This window comes from Penicillium manginii (genome assembly GCF_028828005.1).
Source record: "Penicillium manginii strain IBT 31320 chromosome Unknown utg000007l:1.0-2284322.0:1.0-2285126.0, whole genome shotgun sequence".
NCBI classification, from domain to species: Eukaryota; Fungi; Ascomycota; class Eurotiomycetes; order Eurotiales; family Aspergillaceae; genus Penicillium; species Penicillium manginii.
In genome coordinates this window covers 944,032-960,265 of record NW_026643108.1, presented here as the reverse complement: position 1 = coordinate 960,265, position 16,234 = coordinate 944,032, and the positions used below count along the sequence as shown (strand labels likewise).

The following is a 16,234-nucleotide window of genomic DNA, read 5'->3' as shown; positions in this document are numbered from 1 at the left end:
CGGCCAACTCGTCTTTTACAAGAAGACTAGATCTAGCAAATATGGGCGCAGTGAGATAGCGGCGAACAAAGTACAATCCACTAAATTTATTCACAAAAAGCATCTCTCAAGTCTCACTTCCACCAACCCACTTACTAGACATCAAAGGTCGGAAGGGGAAAGCGCTAGCAAGGTTCTCACAAATACCCAAGGACTACGAGTCGATGAGCCGCATTTGAACTTGTAATGCGGCCCTTTAATCTTGTATGGCTGTCAATATATCTGACTCGTCTAGCTTTCTGTCTAGCTTTCTGTATGCATCTACTTCAAGGAGGCGCAAATGAAAAAGAAAGTATCACCAAGGATACAGAGTAAGGTCACATATTCAATGTCATATTATCTCGTAAGGGCTCGGGCCACAAATACAAAGAGCAGACAGCGGAAGGTCATCCCCTAATATGACCATATTCGTCGAAATAGGTTCCTCGGGTTTCTGCGTCTCCGAATCTAGATCGTATTATGTAATAAGATAAACATGCTCCTCCAGTCGAAAGCTGCAATATCTGAAGTTTCCCACCGTGTCCCAAAACTGTGATGTAGCAGTTGCTAGCATTACGGCGGTGTATATCATACTATCGTTACCCGCATTATGAGGGACTGCATCAAGTGGCATAAATCGAAGGTTCCTGGTAAAACCGACGAGACTCATGATGCTAATAGGACGGCGAGATCCTATTAGAAAGGAAAGAAGGAGTCAAGATGTTGCATTCTAGAGTTACTAGAAGGAGGCTGAGAATCCAGCTGAAGAGAAGGAAGACGGCGTCATAAGGTCTTCCAACGCAAAGAAACACAGGAGGGACAATGGAAAAAACTGCCCTCTAGATACCAAATTTTAAGAACAGGGTTCCTCATAGATGCAAGTGTGCTTCCCAGTCCCATGGCACCCTTCCTTTGGGCCCGGGCACTGGCTGACTGACTGGATGGTGTAATGGCGGCTGCAAAGGTGGCCCCAGAAATGTTTCCTCCGTGCGGTAATCAAAGAACCAATCCTCGCCCGGCTCAAAGCTGCGAACGACAGGATGTCCCGTCGACATAACATGTTTGGAGGCATGCTGTGATGGAGACGAGTCACAGCAGCCAATATGTCCACACTTGGCACAACGACGTAGATGGAACCACCATTTATTGGTAGCTTCGCAATCCACGCAGCCGGGGCCACTCGGTGGGACGTTCAGATCAATCGCTTCAATTTGCGAGGTGCCTTGTGTAATAGCACCAGGATCGTCGTACAGACCGGGGTGATGGGAATGCTGCGGCTGAATGGTAGTAGGGCCATCTTCCATCAGCAATATTGCTGGATCAGTTGGCAGGATGCGAGGAGCACGAATCATAGCGTGCAAAGTTGCTTAATTGCTGTGAGTCTGTTGTGGAAAAGTTGATATCTGCTCTGCAGATGACGTATAGCAGATTTACTCAATATTGAATGGTTGTATGAGTAGTTAGTTATTCGATAGGAGAGACGAGGAAACGTAGAAATGGATACTGTTGGGGGTTGAATATATGTGCAGTATTCACTATACTTGATGTCACATCAAGTCATGCAAAGAAGAGGATACCCGTCGCAGCAGCGCCACAGACGCTCTAGATTAGGGTCTAAATCCTCTTACAGGTATTTTTCTTGTATCCAGAAATTCTGTCCTATTTCGCATAAAACTAAGCAAAAAGTCCTATGTTGCACTAGGTGGGGGTGGGAAATGTCTTTCTCTTAGACCAATTAAGTCGGACAGATAAATTAGGTTTGTCTTATAAACTAAGCAAAAGCTTTAAGTTGCTCTAGGTGGCGGTGGCAAATAAGGTTAGCCTTTCTTGCAGACCCAATTCAGTCGGATGAACAAAGTCTATTTTGTGGAAGAAGGTTTATGAACTCCAAGGAAATGAAAACAATCACCAGCGGTATGACCACTGTGATCTTGGATCTTGGATTGTCACCAGCTCATATCAGTCTTCAACTCAAAAACATCAAGGCTGCCTTAGAGGCGGCGTGTATGTAGCTATACATTGATTCTATTGCCAGTGCTACTGCTGATGATAAAGAGACCCGAAGATGTAAAAAGTAATTTAATTATTTCATGATAAATGAACATTTAGTGATGCTCGGAGCAGGCGATCATCTTACTCTTCTGTATAGCATGTAAATTTGTTATATGGCATCCACACCAGCAAACATCAGAGCATCATAAGTAACCTAAGATGATTAATATCGTTGATACAGCACTGAGGTTTAGTATTTGGAGTTTTTCTAAAGCTTTGGGAGTTCCCTGACAATCGTTGATCTTTAGATTGATTAGCCATCGAATGTGGAATTCTAGAAATTATATTCAAAGCCTCAATCTACTGTCCTCAAGAATTAAAATAAATGAAAATTCTTAATACTCCTTTGATTTGCACCAGAACCATGACGGTCTACCAAAGCAGTCTGTAACGGTTCCGTGTGCGGTGATACTAGGCTACCTGAAAAATAATTCGTCCATTAATGCCTCAATTCAGCCGTAGGGTAATAATTACTTCATTTCGTACCGATTGTCTGGCGAGGATGACGCTCTCGACTTTTTTCTGGTCAGCCTTGTTCTACACTGACAAGGGTATTAAAACACACTCGCAAACTAAACCTGAAGATATGTGGCTCAAAAATGAACTTGTGAGTTTGCGCATGTAGCCATGAGCGAACATTTCACAGCCAGCGCGCCCGGGCCTACTGTAAGCGCCATAAGTGTGGACAATGACACGCCTTCCGAGGAGGTAGTCGACACACTTGACAACTACGACTACGTCGTAGTTGGTTCAGGCGCTGGCGGTGGACCGTTGGCCGCGAATCTCGCCCGGAACGGCCATAAAGTTCTCTTGATCGAAGCAGGGGATGATCAGGGATCCAACATCCACCAACAGGTTCCAGGCTTTCATTTCCTGTCTACAGAGGACGAGAAGATGCGCTGGGACTATTTCGTCAAGCATTACGAGGATGAGACTGTTGCACGGCAAGACTCAAAAATGACTTGGGAGACAACCGCGGGAACACTCTATGTTGGACTGAATCCACCAAGCGGATCGAAGCCGAAAGGCATCCTCTATCCGCGCGCAGGAACGCTAGGTGGCTGTTCGGCACACAATGCTCTTATCACCATCTATCCGCACGAGAGTGATTGGTCAAACATTGCCAATCTCACCGGCGACACTTCGTGGGACCCGAAGAATATGCGCCAGTATTTCAGGCGTCTGGAACACTGCGAGTATCTTCCAAGTGGTAGCTCTGGTCACGGCTTCGCCGGTTGGCTGCATACGAGCCGCGCTGATCTGGAGTTGACCCTGCGGGATTCTAAGTTTCTCTCTATCCTCACTTCTGCTGCTACTGCTATGGGGAATACTATTCTCGGACTAATTCCCGAGAAAGTTTCCCAACTCTTTGGTCTCCTGCAGCAGGACGTGAATTCCAGTGACCCTTATCGGGATGTGACTGAAAGCATCTATCACATACCCCTGTCCAAGAGTCAGGCAAAGCGAAGCGGTACTCGAGACTTTATCGTAAATACGGCTAAGGAGTATCCGCTGCATATCAGGACAAGCTGCCTCGTTACACGTGTGCTTTTCGAGGAGAATACTGTCATGCCCAATGCAATTGGTGTCGAATTCCTCGAAGGCGGCAGTCTGTACAAGGCTGATCCACGGTCAAGTTTATCCGCCGCCGGCACAAAGCGCCGCGTCCTCGTCTCTCGAGAGGTCATCCTTGCGGCGGGAGCTTTTAACACACCACAGCTCCTCAAGCTGAGCGGTGTCGGCCCGACAGACGAGTTAGAGAGGTTTGGAATTCCTGTTGTTAAAGATCTGCAGGGCGTTGGCACCAATCTCCAGGATCGCTACGAGGTCCCCGTCATCAGCAAAGTACAGGATGACTTCCAAACCATAGCAGAATGCACATTCGGGAAGCCAGGGGACCCAGCCTTGAAAGAGTGGACGCGCCAGTGTGGACCCTATCTATCAAATGGACTTAATATTGGCATGACGAAGAAGTCCAGATATGCTGATGGGGACCCCGACCTCTTTATCTTCGGTGGACCTACCCTCTTCAAAGGCTACTATCCTGGGCATTCTGAACGCGCCACATTTGACAAGAAACATTTCACGTGGGCTATACTTAAGGCTCACACGCGTAACCGTGAGGGAACGGTTAAGCTCGAGTCAGCCGATCCTCGGGACATGCCTGATATCAATTTCAATTACTTTGGCATGAGTGAAGCCGCGACAGAGGCATCCGAGCGGGACCTTAACGCCGTTGCCGAAGGTGTCAGCTTCGCGCGCCGCATTATGGACAATGCCCCACTGTTCGATAATAAACCTCCTGAGGAGCAGATACCGGGCTATCAAGTCTCTTCTGTAGAGCAGGTGAAGCAGTTTATCAAGGATGAGTCGTGGGGTCATCATGCTTCATGCACCTGTCCTATAGGGCCAGATGACGACTCAAACGCCGTTCTTGATTCTCGCTTTCGTGTCCGCGGCGTGAGAAACCTGCGAATAGTTGATGCATCTGTCTTTCCGCGCATTCCTGGATACTTCATTGTCCTTCCCATCTTTATGATCAGTGAGAAGGCGACTGATGTTATTCTTGAAGACATTGGCGAGACCCGCCATGTCTGAAGCGCCTCATGCTTGGCCGAATATGACTAAAAAGAAAAACAATTCTAGTGTTTTGCGTGTCTTTTTCGTGTTTCAACCTACTGAACAAGTGCAACTAGAAGGCGGAAGTGTCGTTGGTCAGGACTTGGATTTGTCTCTGCGTGAGGCTTAAATTACGCGCGGGGGCGTATTGCTCGAACCGCAGAGGCTCAAGTAAACCATTGTTATGTCTGTTGGGTCTCATAATCCCAAGACGGAGAGATAGGACAACGACTGGCAATCTCGTGCGCAACATCCATGTGGATATAGTTCTCGCGGTGTCCCCTATCCTGGGCTCTGCATATCTTTATCCAATAAAAAGTCGAACTTCCATCACCAGAACTCTAAAAGCAGTCCAACTGCAAAGGTGTATGACTGGCTGAGGCCCACGGCCGCTTTTAATCACAGGTGGGATCCAGCCAGAATTGAAACTCGACGGCTCGAGCGGTCGAGAAGAGTCACTGTACTTGCACAAGGCTCGTGGCCAAGTTTTGTTTAGTCATCACTATGGCCAAGAAGGAATATTTTATACGATGGCCTAATCTTCTGACACTTCTGTCGCGAGGTTCTTCAGCGAAATCCACCTAGGCAGTAAATATCAGTTCCTTGGGACTTGTAACCACTTATAACTACAATTACTCTGGACAAGACTAATATCATGAATCTGGCATTAAAGTTGATCTAACAGGCTATGAAAGCATTGCCTTTTTACAACTTTGAAGTGCTCTCCTCGCGGCCAACAAGGTTAGGGTGACCGTCGTTCATTGGCCGGGTGACAGCGTAGAAAGCAACACCCTCAGTCTTTGTTGAGAACTATAGATTGGTCAGCAAGTACATACAAGTTTATTGGTGTATAGAGAACTAACCTGAGCCTTGGATCCAACATGGAAGAAGGCCCAGTCTCCAGCAACGAGGTGGTGGGTCTTGCCAGTGGCCTCATCCTGTATGTAATCAGTATCATTCGTAATACGGATTGCGAAATTGAGTGGGATCTTACTGTGATGTCAATTTGACCTTTAAGAACATACTTGGTCTCCTCGTAGTCGTACTCGCCGTATCGTGTAGGTCCGGGCACAACACGGTAGAATCCAGTGGTTAGGTAAGGGGTAGAGTGTGAGCTCTGGGATTTAATTGAGTGAAAGTCGGCGATAATGGCGCATTCGCCCTCCGGGATAGGGATGTGCTCATGGCCGGCGCCCTTGATAATGGTAAGAGGAACGATCTTGTTGTTAGACACTAGAGATGTTAGCACAATATTTTAGACAACGACTAGGTGTATCTTACTGTTGACGCGTATTGATAAAGACTAAAGATATAGACAAGTAGGTACGAGACAGACTATCAGCACCTACTTATATACCGATTGAAACGGAGCATTTTTGGCATAGATACTAGTGTTATCAGAGCTTGAGATCCGGGGTCCGGCTCCGGAGCCGTAGCTCCGTGCTACCCCTCAAGACTTAATCAGCTGCCACTAAGCTACAAAGAGGTCGAGTGTTAGCGAATTACGGTGGACCGAGACATAACGTGATCGGGACCTCACGGGCCACGGCCGGATTACCCTGGAGGAAGACATATCTTCCATTACCTTGTCGGTATTTTGTTATAAGATCTGAGCTCCGAATATCTCATCTGGTTGGCCCGGCCATCAGGGGACCCTGGGGCCACGGCTGCTTCTTCCCGCCCGTGGCAGCTTCTAGACCTTACAAGTAATAAGCATTTTTACTTCCATATACCATATACAATAGTCCGTTAATGTACCTTACCTACCCAAAACAAATGAGCCTGTTATGGTGTCTTCCAAAAGTAGTTTAGCTCTTCTTTGGCAGAGTCCGAGAAACAATTGAAAAGCGGTGACACCGATTCCCGGAAATACTGTATCTTGTTCTTATTAAAATTGGTCTACCTAGGTATTCCATGAGGCCTTTAAGGTGTTTGTTGACAAGTTTGAGTTTTCTAGACGCCTAGGTAGTTAGTACTAGTAGTAGTATCATCTGCCAGCTACTAAGTAGTCAACCTTCAAAGTTTGAGATACCAAGACCCAGGGACTCGGATTCCAAGGTTCAACCAGGCCCCAATCGACGGGGAGCACTTCTGCCATGATAGAGATTGAGTTATCATTCCCACATTCGCGATTTGTACTAGGCTCGTTGTGCTGTGCACGTCATGCTTTCCAAGGTTCATTGCCAAGATCTCAAATGGGGCAGCTGAACGGTGGGGCGAGTATAAAGCTGACTAGAGTCTGAAAAGTTGGCACCCAAACACCCTCTTGGCGATCCAAATCATATGTAATGGACTATTTCGCCCGACTCTAACCTTGAAAGGTCGGAGAATATCGCCATAGGATGTCGCCACTAATTGCCAATCTGCAAGTCTCGCATGATTGCATGGTTTCTGTTTCTTTTTCTGATCTGACTTGCAGAATCCCGTCCCTGCCGCCATTCCCCACTCATCTCCTAGCCGAGTACCTAAAAGGGAATACTATGCGTCAATCTTGTCGCTCAATGCTGTCTGGTCCTCAACAATCCCCACCTGAAGAACTGAATAACGAACCCGATCTCCAGGGTTTTCGAAATGGGGTTGCAGAATGGCTCCGCAGTGTGACTTGGCAGCTGGGGCTCGTATAAGTACTTAGATGGAGCAAACACCGCGGTTTGCAACTCAACCCAATCTCCTCAATTCTAGTCCGGCTTAAAATGCAGCTTTTCACTCTCAGCACCTTATTGACCCTCGCTGTCTCGGCAGCGGCCGTTCCTCATGCCCGGGAAAATGGAGATGTAAACCCCCTCCCTTCAATCTTCTTCACTAGGCCAGAAGCTAATAAACAAACAGTTCAAGTTTCCCGCTCGCTGCTACCCAGACCCTTGCGCTGGCATCGTCTCCCAAAACAAGACTTATGTCTGCGGCGACCCACGACTAGGACCAGTCCACGCACCGAAGAAATTCCCCCTGAACAATCAACTGCGCACCTACGCCCGACTCGGTGCCCTCTGCCCGACAGAGTTCCTCACAAAATGGGCCGGCTCAACAAACTCCAGTGACTCATACGAGTACCCGCCATCCAACGGCTATGTCGAAAACACAGCTGGCAAAGCAATCATTGGCAACGCAACTCTTCCAGTCGGACAAAAGGTTGATCGATTTGGGTCTGAGTATGGATCGTTCCTTGCACCGCTGGGTGCACCATATATCGAGCGTTCACTGCCGCCGAGCAATCTCATCACCTATGACGGAGAATATCCGTTCAATTATCATGTCTATCAAGTGAAGAAGAGTTTTGTTGTTGGTTTGGGCCCTATTGCGCCTTGGTTTGAGCAGCCCGGCATGGGAACTCAATTCGTTACGTATACTAATGTCATGGGATTGCTGGAGGGAGGTTATCTGAAGAGGCTCACGCCCGAGGAATATGATGAGGCAGTTGAATATTCCGATGGATATACTGCTGGCCCGTCTAATTAGTGAAGCTATTATATTTCGGTGCATCGGCAAGGCTGAACTATCTGAAAAACGAAACTTTCTCTTGTCTTAATTATGGAGTTTGGGTCTCACATAAGCTTGATACTAGTAAAGTACCATATATAATTGCCAAATACGTTCAACCTCTTAGAACTGCTCTCCGATTAGAAATGGGGTTCCGAGCCAAATGGAGAGACCGTCGAGGTGTCTACCCAGAGCCATCGATGTATACTGACCTTGAATTGGTTCAAGGGAGCTACAGGAGAGACGTTATACGTGATGTTCGCTCTATTCTGTAAAAATGGCACATCAAAAAACCGTTAATTAGGTATCTATAGAATGTATGTCACAAATTGATAGTCTGGGTTGTGTTTATAAGAATAAAATCAAAATAATTGCCTCGATGAGAATTTAATTCAAAGGCGAGCTAAATCACAATTGGAACCGAGGATCAAGTTGCTTTCCGATCGCTTGCTCTTCTAAGACCAAGTATGACTCGGCCTTTTTTTCTATTGTGAGCCCTTGCCCTTTATCTGCCCCAACCAGAGATATTGAGGACGGGCAGTTCCTGGAGCGATAATAGCAACATGACCAACCGCCCTTGTTGGTTTCGTAGCGATGAACATGCTAGCAATCAAAACCCTTTGCGCGCCATGCACGTTCACATAACTTGTAGGCTTCACGCGTGTATTTCTCTTGAAAAGATCACATTTCATAGTGTCACGTCGAAGAAATCTTGCTCGCCTCAGAGTAGCGTAGAACCTGTTCAGGTGACTCGGATGCGTGCACCGTATGGGGAATACCAGAACTCAATTATGCGACTCGCATGAACCATCAGTGAACATCTTTCGAGATGAACGAGATTAAATGTTGGAAGAATTCAAATCAAGTCATCATTTAGGCAATAACCGAGCACGCGGGCTGATGATCTTGAAGCTTCTGCTAGCCTGATAGATGAACCACGATGACCAAATGAAAGCTAAGAACATGAAAGTACCAAAGGTCAAGCTAAAGATCGCAGTCTAGGAAAATATTAGCTTGACTGTCCCCAAATGCGAAATATATAAAAAGTCGATATAAACACTCACCTTTCGTTCATCTGTGTTGCTGTTGACAGGTGCAATGAATGGCCTCGAAATTAGTACTACTATCGCCACCAAGTACCCGACCCACGACCAAGCCATCAACATAATAGGACATTGCCAAGTCAGGATCATGCCGGGATTGATTCTCCTTTGCCCTAGGATATTGTCGATATCCTTTCCCACAGGTACGTTCATATCACCGGCTCTAGCATCAAGCCTAAAGATCACCGACCACGAACTACGCTCATCAAGCAGCTGTGCGCGGGCAGCTTGATACACATTGTGCTTCGTGGCATCATCCAATTCATCGGCGATTTCCTCGGTCTTGTAGGGGCACATTTTGTGGAAGAACATAATGTGCTGCGAGCCAGTCACAAGACCTCCGATCGTAAAGAAGAGGGATGCATACAGCAGCGCAGGGGCGGCCCATGGTGCGCCATCGAGTCGAGGCCAGGAGAATGTAGCGACTGTGAGACCGGCATTGATGGTTGCCTTTGAAGGTCGTCAGTAAGGAATACACAAAGCATCGCGAGTTTTCGCAGTAGATTGACAAGAATATGACTAGATCTAGACTGCAACGGAAGTAAAAACTTACAGCAAATCCGATATACTTGAGTTCTGCGGCTTTTCCCAATGCAAAGTCTTGCACGCATTGGCTCAACTCCACCAAGTCATTTTGTGGGCCGGCTATGCGTTTGAGTGGCTCAAGTGTGTATCTCACAAATGTTGCGTAGTATGGCCAAGTGAAGAGATAGAGGAAGCAGTAAAGCAAGTCATTGAGTCGAGCCATTTCGAATTTTCAGAGTGAATGGTGGAAAGATTGAAGAATCGAAGTCTGAAAAAGGGCGACTCATTCCACCCATTTAAACCAACCTTCGGAATCTGCCTGAAATCAAGTACAAAAAATGGAGAGCTAGCTATTCACTGCCTTGAGTGCCTTGCCCTAACAGTCCCACCCAAGTAAGATTCTAAATTTGCTTGATAATGTGCACAAGTTCTTGATTGGCTACTTCGTAATTTGCATGCCATTTGCCCGGTGTTTTGCCGATCATTCTATTTACGTCCGAGCTCATGCACGCTTTTCTACACAGCCCACAGAGGCGATGAGGCCTTCCCAACCAATGAAGACTCGAGCTGGCTCATTTGGCCCCCATGAACCCCCACTGGCCCACAAGGCGAGGCATGTTTCCCTTTGGCTAAAGATCTCTGCCTGATTATAGAACAGGAAAATGGTTTATGGTTCTGTTGTGAAGAAGTTAAAAGGGAAGATGAGAAGCCACCAAAGTATCTTGAATCATTTTCTACATCAAGAGTTGTCTATTTCAACTCGACAACATTACAATGTTACATCTCCCTTCGTCCTCGGGGGGTGGTCGCAGGTCCCGCCAACAGCCTGAACAAGCTCAAATAATCGAGACAAACGCTGGCCGTTACGAGCGCCCAATTATCTGGAGATCCCGATGGCTCGATGGATGGGCCGGGGTATATCCACAATACAACCATTTCGTGGCTCGAGGAATCGGAATCACTAAATATGCCGCCCCAGAAGAACTACAGATGCACTGGGCACTGAAGATTGGTCCATATCTCTATGAGCTCCAGACCGACGAGAACCTGGAAATAACTTGGCGTTATGTTGATGAGACCAGGTGGGAGTCTTGGAAGTCTGCCACCCCAGACAGACTCGTCGGAGAAACAACAGCAACAGATGCTGAGCTAGCAAACATGTGTAAGTTAAGTTGGGCCCTGGGAATCAAAAGTGTTCGGCTTTGGATACGGAACTAACGGACCTAGCCGAGGGAGTCGCATCGCTCATGAGAACCGCTGATCCGACATCATCTTCCCCGAGAGCAAAGTATAATGTTATTCGAAACAACTGCCACACTTTCACACTCGGGCTTTTGCATGCCGCTATTAGCTCCGATGTTGGGGAATACAACTCACCAAATTCTCGTGCCCTTGCAGGCTTGAATAAAATGGCCGCTGTTTCGAGCGATCATGGCATAACCGAACTATACCACTCCCCCATTGCATGGGGACGAGCGGTGAAAGACATGTGGACGGGCCAGCTTAGAAAAAAGCATTTTGAAGGATTATTACCTGATTACGAGAGGGGTGCTGTTATGGAGGAAAAGTATCGACAACGAGGGTTGATATACTGAGATCCAGGAATGGACGACACACCACCTACCACTGTGGGCTTGTGTGGTTTGAGAGTGATTGAAATGCGATGTTGCTCTCTAGTTCTCTTTTGTCTGCGTATGACTCATGAATAATTTAGAGATGAGACGTGAATAATTAAATACTTCGGGTTTGCCAACACAAAGCATGATCTCTTAATCAGATCGAAGCCAATGCTGTAAACTCAAATGACAATACTAGTATCTCATGGTTTCGTGCGAGGCCCGGTTTCTATCTTATTTCACTGAATACTAGAAGATTCCAAAGAGTTTTGATTGAAATGAGAGGAGGAAGAAATTGCAAAGAGATCCAAAAATTGTATAAATTCTACTAGTCATATTCCAGTTAGCAATTAATTGACGTGAGTCCGCCGACTTTTCGTCCGTCGGTTACTATTCATCCGGAGCGGATTGATTATACTAACAAATTTCCAAACATGGTAATACTTATCACAATCATATTACTTCAAGCCTTCTGTTTGAAGGTACTCATCCTAATCCAATAGTTTTCTATTGTTATCAGATCGGGCTTCGCGAGCCCGAAAGTCGGTGCTCGGCGTGACGACCGGCCCGATGCCGACGAATCACCGATGATGCGCATAATATAAAATACTAGTAGTACAAGTATACAGAATGCCTTACCAGTTCGTTATAATATCCCATTGAACCACATGCAATTGTTTTGAATTGCACACAATTGAGCACAGCTCACAATCCCGATCTAGCAATTTCCCTGTTGATCCTCGAAACCATCGCGATCCGATCCCTCACGATCCACCAAACCAAAACCAAAACCCAAACAGGCCCTTGTGACACAAGCTCCCAAACCTCACCATTTCCCTCCACGCCCTCACCCACCCAACACCAAAATGGACCTCTCACCCTGGCAAACACCCCTCAGCTACATCGGCCTGGCAACACTAGCCTACACAACCCTCAAATTCACTCGCTCGGCAACAACATTCCTCCTCCCCACCTCTCTAAACACCTACAACCGCACAAAGAACAACTGGGCCCTGGTAACCGGCGCAAGCGACGGAATCGGCTTCGGCTTCAGCCAGGAACTCTGCGCACGCGGTTTCAACGTCATTCTCCACGGGCGCAATCGCGCGAAACTCGATACGCGCGCGGCGGAGCTCAGGGCCGAATTCCCGACTCGTCGGGTTGAGATTGTTGTCCGTGATGTTGTCGGGTTGACGGTTGATGTGGATGAGATTGCTGTGGAGGTTAAGTGCATTCTTGAGGCACAGGGCGGCGAGCTCTCCGTTCTCATCAATAATGTTGGCGGCGAGGTTCGGCCGTATACGGTCTTGAGTGATTATTCCTTTGAGGAGGTTGAGAGGACTATTTCGATGAATGCTGGATTCATGACGCAGATTACCCGTGTATTGCTTCCTGTTTTGGAGGCTGGGAGTGGAGCGGTTATCACCAATGTTTCGTCCGTGTCGGCTTTTGGTATGCCTTATATCAGTGTTTATGCTTCAACCAAGGGGTTCGTGGATACGTTTACCAAGGCGCTTGAGGCTGAGTGTAAGGCTGAGAAGCGCAACATTGAGGTTTTGGGATTGCGCGTTGGTCAAGTCAAAACAGCTGGCTTCGATGTTCAGGCTGGGCTCTTTGTACCGGATGCCAGGACTCTAGCCAGTGCTGGATTGAACCGGGTTGGATGCGGGCGAGTCATTGTTTGGGCATACTTTTGGCATTGGCTGCAAGGACTTTCGTTTGATATTCTACCCCGGTCTATGCTGATGATGATCTCCTCGAAGAAGCTTATGGCACTGAAGAAGGAAGAAGAGGAGAAAGCTAAGAACAGGTGAATATTCTTGAAAGCGTTGATCTAATACTAATAATGCGTTGGCAATATTTACGCCCAACCGTACCTAATTTATTTGCATGGAAATCTCACCTAAAAAGCTCAGCGCACAAGAAGAAAACATGTAATGTCTAAAAGCCAGCGGTGCTACGTTCCTGGTCATTAGGACCGTGCAGACCCTGTCCTAGGTTCTGCATGCACTCATCTTGCCAATTCTTAGGTGTAAACTTGTCAACAATTTCCTTGAAGGCGTCCAAGGTGCAGAAACTCTCGTCTCCAGGCAGGTGGTTTTCGGGCTTGGAAGCACAGCCGGGGATGTAAACAGGTTGGTCATTGAAGCGGAGGCGGACATAGTGTTTGCGCAGGGACTCGCGAGTCTCTTCGGGGAACGACTCAATGGGTGCGCGGGCGGTTTCAGAGGGGGCCAACTGCTGCTGGGCTGTAGGCTTCTTTCCGATAAGAGACGAGAAGAGACCGGGCTTCTTAGCAGCAACACGGGGGTTGGAGAACTCCTCGAGCATGGATCCGGCATAGGCTCGGCTATCGGGAGCTTGCGAAAATAGTTCAACTGCAATGGACGAGGTGAAAGGGGGCCAAGATCCATTTTGGAACCCACCCACACTGGACAAGATTGCGGCCAGGGTGGTGTCGTGGCACCCGCTCATGGCAAACTTGATTGACTTGCCATTTTCGGGCTTACCCGACCCAGAGGCAGAGGTCTCGCTGCGCCAACCGCCATCAACGGCAGTGCTAACCATGCGGTCTACCACGTCACCCATGAGGGCACCGATGCCCAGCTTGCGGTACTCAGTGCTCTCGTTGTAGCCGGCGAACCATTCCTCGACCGCGATGCGATCGATCACCGCACGGCCCTTCTTGTCGTAGAACTCAGAAGGAAGCTTAGTTGCCGGTCCGTGAGCATCAGTCGCGTTGATGGTATCCATAATACCAGACAGACGAGGGTGCGCATCCACCGCCACCTTGGGTGAAGTCTCCGGCATGTATTTAGACCAAAGTTTGTTCAGATATTCCATCTGCTCCGAATCGTTCCCTGTCGCGGGCGTGAGCTATTATTGATCAGGAGGGGTAGGGGTTTCCAGGACTAAACACTTACATCGTGAGGCTGCACGGTCGGCGAAGAGCCGAGCCAGCTGGCGGAATCGCCGACAGTTGCCTTCATTGGGGAAAAGGGTTTCCTCTGACACGGACCGGGCGACAATGACAGGCGGCGGGAAGTCGAGGGTGCGAGCACTGGTAGGGTACATGCCCCAGAAGGCCTGCTGCAGCGACTCGAGAGCACGGGGGATCGGCGTCGCTCGCAGGTACATGTCTTCGCTATCGGACTTGATCGCAGGCATAAATCCGAGCTGGTCAACGTAGAGATGGCGCAATCGCTGGCCTAGCGCGTAGGTAGTTTCGCGACCCTTATCGGTGAGTTCTCCGTGCTGGCTGTGAGAGTATTAGCTGTTTGTGTCTTCCTCAAGTCGATCGGGACCCTCGTTTGGACCAACTGACCAGATTCCCTCGATCTCATTGCCCGCGCCTACTGCAACAACGGACTGGTCTCTGTTCCCAAAGGACTCCATTTTCCGGCGAAACTGAAAACCATTCCAGGAAGAGAGATCTTCACTGCTGGAGGCCATCTGGACCATACGTCTCGCAACTCCACAGTATGGCCAGTCTTATATCGGAGAAAAGTTAGCTGGGTGGCCGCATCGTGTGGAGCGGGACGGGGGGTGAGGGGGAATTACATGGAGCTAGGCCTGTCTGAGAGAACGATTAGTATGATAGAGTCATAGCGAGAGGATTGGCGACTCACATTTTGAAATCGCGAGGAAACGGGTGTACGTTCGCCTATGTTAGGTTAAAAATGCGATCGGGCTCAACGGTCAACCGACATACAGGGCGGAGCTGTTGCATACCATGACGAAGGAACTGACTAGGATTAGCTCGGAGCTGGCGGGATGAGCTATAGGGGGGGGGTTAAACTCACAACCTGGACCAATTGCAACTTCAGACCTTTAGGATAGAGCCTATCCAGCTCCTCTGGGGAGTAAGGCTCACGGGGGATTAGGGTTGTCATGCTTTCGAGCGATGAGTCGAACTCGAAGATTAAAGCGGAGCACCGCATAGGATAGCTTGGGCCGAGGATGGGCCCAGTTGGGCGGTGAGGAGGCCCCGTGGGGGGAGTGGGGGTACTGTGAGTATACTAAGTACATACTCGGGTAAACTAACTAGTTACTAGTAGTAGACCTGTATAGTTACTATAGTCATTGCTATTACCTACCACTCGTATTAGTATCATTGCGATGTCAATTGTAGATGCATTCGAATTTTCCTTTCAAACGTTAAGGGCGGCTCATTCTGAGGCCATATCGGGAAGTATGAACTATACCCTAACCCTATTACTAGTTAGTATCCAATGACGGCTGCTATCAGTCCCACGTTTATCAGGCAAGTAGCTACGAGTAGGAATAGGGAATATCATGGTTTATCTACGATCTTCATTTTAGCATACTTCAAAATAATCTTCAGTTACAATCGTCAAGTTTCCACCACGGCTCCATGGCAAAGTGTCCTCTCAGATAAACACACGGATTCCAGTGCTGCTGAAGTCAGGGTGGTCCGCATTAGTATTAAAACAGGGTGGAAATTCGCAGCCAATAGAACCATCGTTAATACCAGATTACAGAATTGCCCCCGTCATTTGAGGACCGTGAAGGTCAGCGGCGCCATTCAGGTACCTTGTGGACCGCACCCGCCAGCCACACAAAACCCTCGATTTATCAGCATCACGGGGAAGATTCGTCTTCATTGGACTACTCCCATCTCCACTATTTCAATATCAACCTTGGGGGACTGGTATCTGTATACGTATCGCATGGGATATGAGACCAACGACATCGGACGATGAGGAACTTGGAGGCGAGGCCTGGGAGGCATAAATGAGTCGCCCGCAAGGTTTCTAAGAGAAAAAGTCTTGCGATTCTTCTTTATTCTCGTTTTGTTTTCAG

At 48.0% G+C, this 16,234-nt stretch overlaps 8 protein-coding genes across 8 annotated transcripts; 4 read left to right on the top strand and 4 right to left on the bottom strand.

Annotated features, from left to right (window-relative positions):
- Nucleotides 1-887: 887 nt before the first annotated feature.
- On the bottom strand, nucleotides 888-1,370 carry N7533_010282 (uncharacterized protein; the record flags this gene model as incomplete). The annotated part of the gene is made up of 1 exon (XM_057106932.1): nucleotides 888-1,370. One exon carries the CDS (start codon nucleotides 1,368-1,370, stop codon nucleotides 888-890), a length of 483 nt encoding a protein of 160 aa, XP_056956149.1.
- A 1,327-nt stretch (nucleotides 1,371-2,697) lies between these two features.
- Nucleotides 2,698-4,668, top strand: N7533_010281 (GMC family oxidoreductase; the record flags this gene model as incomplete). Its single annotated transcript, XM_057106931.1, has 1 exon — nucleotides 2,698-4,668. One exon carries the CDS (start codon nucleotides 2,698-2,700, stop codon nucleotides 4,666-4,668), a length of 1,971 nt encoding a protein of 656 aa, XP_056956148.1.
- A 717-nt stretch (nucleotides 4,669-5,385) lies between these two features.
- On the bottom strand, nucleotides 5,386-5,920 carry N7533_010280 (uncharacterized protein; the record flags this gene model as incomplete). Its single annotated transcript, XM_057106930.1, has 3 exons — nucleotides 5,386-5,499; nucleotides 5,553-5,627; nucleotides 5,684-5,920. Coding segments are annotated over 3 exons (417 nt in total), but the record flags the coding sequence as incomplete, so codon positions are not given.
- A 1,462-nt stretch (nucleotides 5,921-7,382) lies between these two features.
- Nucleotides 7,383-8,145, top strand: N7533_010279 (TNT domain-containing protein; the record flags this gene model as incomplete). The annotated part of the gene is made up of 2 exons (XM_057106929.1): nucleotides 7,383-7,463; nucleotides 7,519-8,145. 2 exons carry the CDS (start codon nucleotides 7,383-7,385, stop codon nucleotides 8,143-8,145), a joined length of 708 nt encoding a protein of 235 aa, XP_056956146.1.
- An 890-nt stretch (nucleotides 8,146-9,035) lies between these two features.
- On the bottom strand, nucleotides 9,036-10,017 carry N7533_010278 (uncharacterized protein; the record flags this gene model as incomplete). The annotated part of the gene is made up of 4 exons (XM_057106928.1): nucleotides 9,036-9,164; nucleotides 9,231-9,249; nucleotides 9,307-9,719; nucleotides 9,823-10,017. The coding sequence occupies 4 exons, from the start codon at nucleotides 10,015-10,017 to the stop codon at nucleotides 9,036-9,038; spliced, it is 756 nt and encodes a 251-aa protein (XP_056956145.1).
- Nucleotides 10,018-10,568: 551 nt separating this feature from the next.
- On the top strand, nucleotides 10,569-11,389 carry N7533_010277 (uncharacterized protein; the record flags this gene model as incomplete). The annotated part of the gene is made up of 2 exons (XM_057106927.1): nucleotides 10,569-10,956; nucleotides 11,022-11,389. The coding sequence occupies 2 exons, from the start codon at nucleotides 10,569-10,571 to the stop codon at nucleotides 11,387-11,389; spliced, it is 756 nt and encodes a 251-aa protein (XP_056956144.1).
- An 887-nt stretch (nucleotides 11,390-12,276) lies between these two features.
- Nucleotides 12,277-13,224, top strand: N7533_010276 (putative short chain dehydrogenase/reductase; the record flags this gene model as incomplete). Its single annotated transcript, XM_057106926.1, has 1 exon — nucleotides 12,277-13,224. The coding sequence occupies one exon, from the start codon at nucleotides 12,277-12,279 to the stop codon at nucleotides 13,222-13,224; it is 948 nt and encodes a 315-aa protein (XP_056956143.1).
- A 127-nt stretch (nucleotides 13,225-13,351) lies between these two features.
- On the bottom strand, nucleotides 13,352-15,303 carry N7533_010275 (putative acid phosphatase; the record flags this gene model as incomplete). Its single annotated transcript, XM_057106925.1, has 7 exons — nucleotides 13,352-14,271; nucleotides 14,335-14,669; nucleotides 14,736-14,901; nucleotides 14,972-14,987; nucleotides 15,040-15,074; nucleotides 15,123-15,159; nucleotides 15,214-15,303. 7 exons carry the CDS (start codon nucleotides 15,301-15,303, stop codon nucleotides 13,352-13,354), a joined length of 1,599 nt encoding a protein of 532 aa, XP_056956142.1.
- Nucleotides 15,304-16,234: the final 931 nt, after the last annotated feature.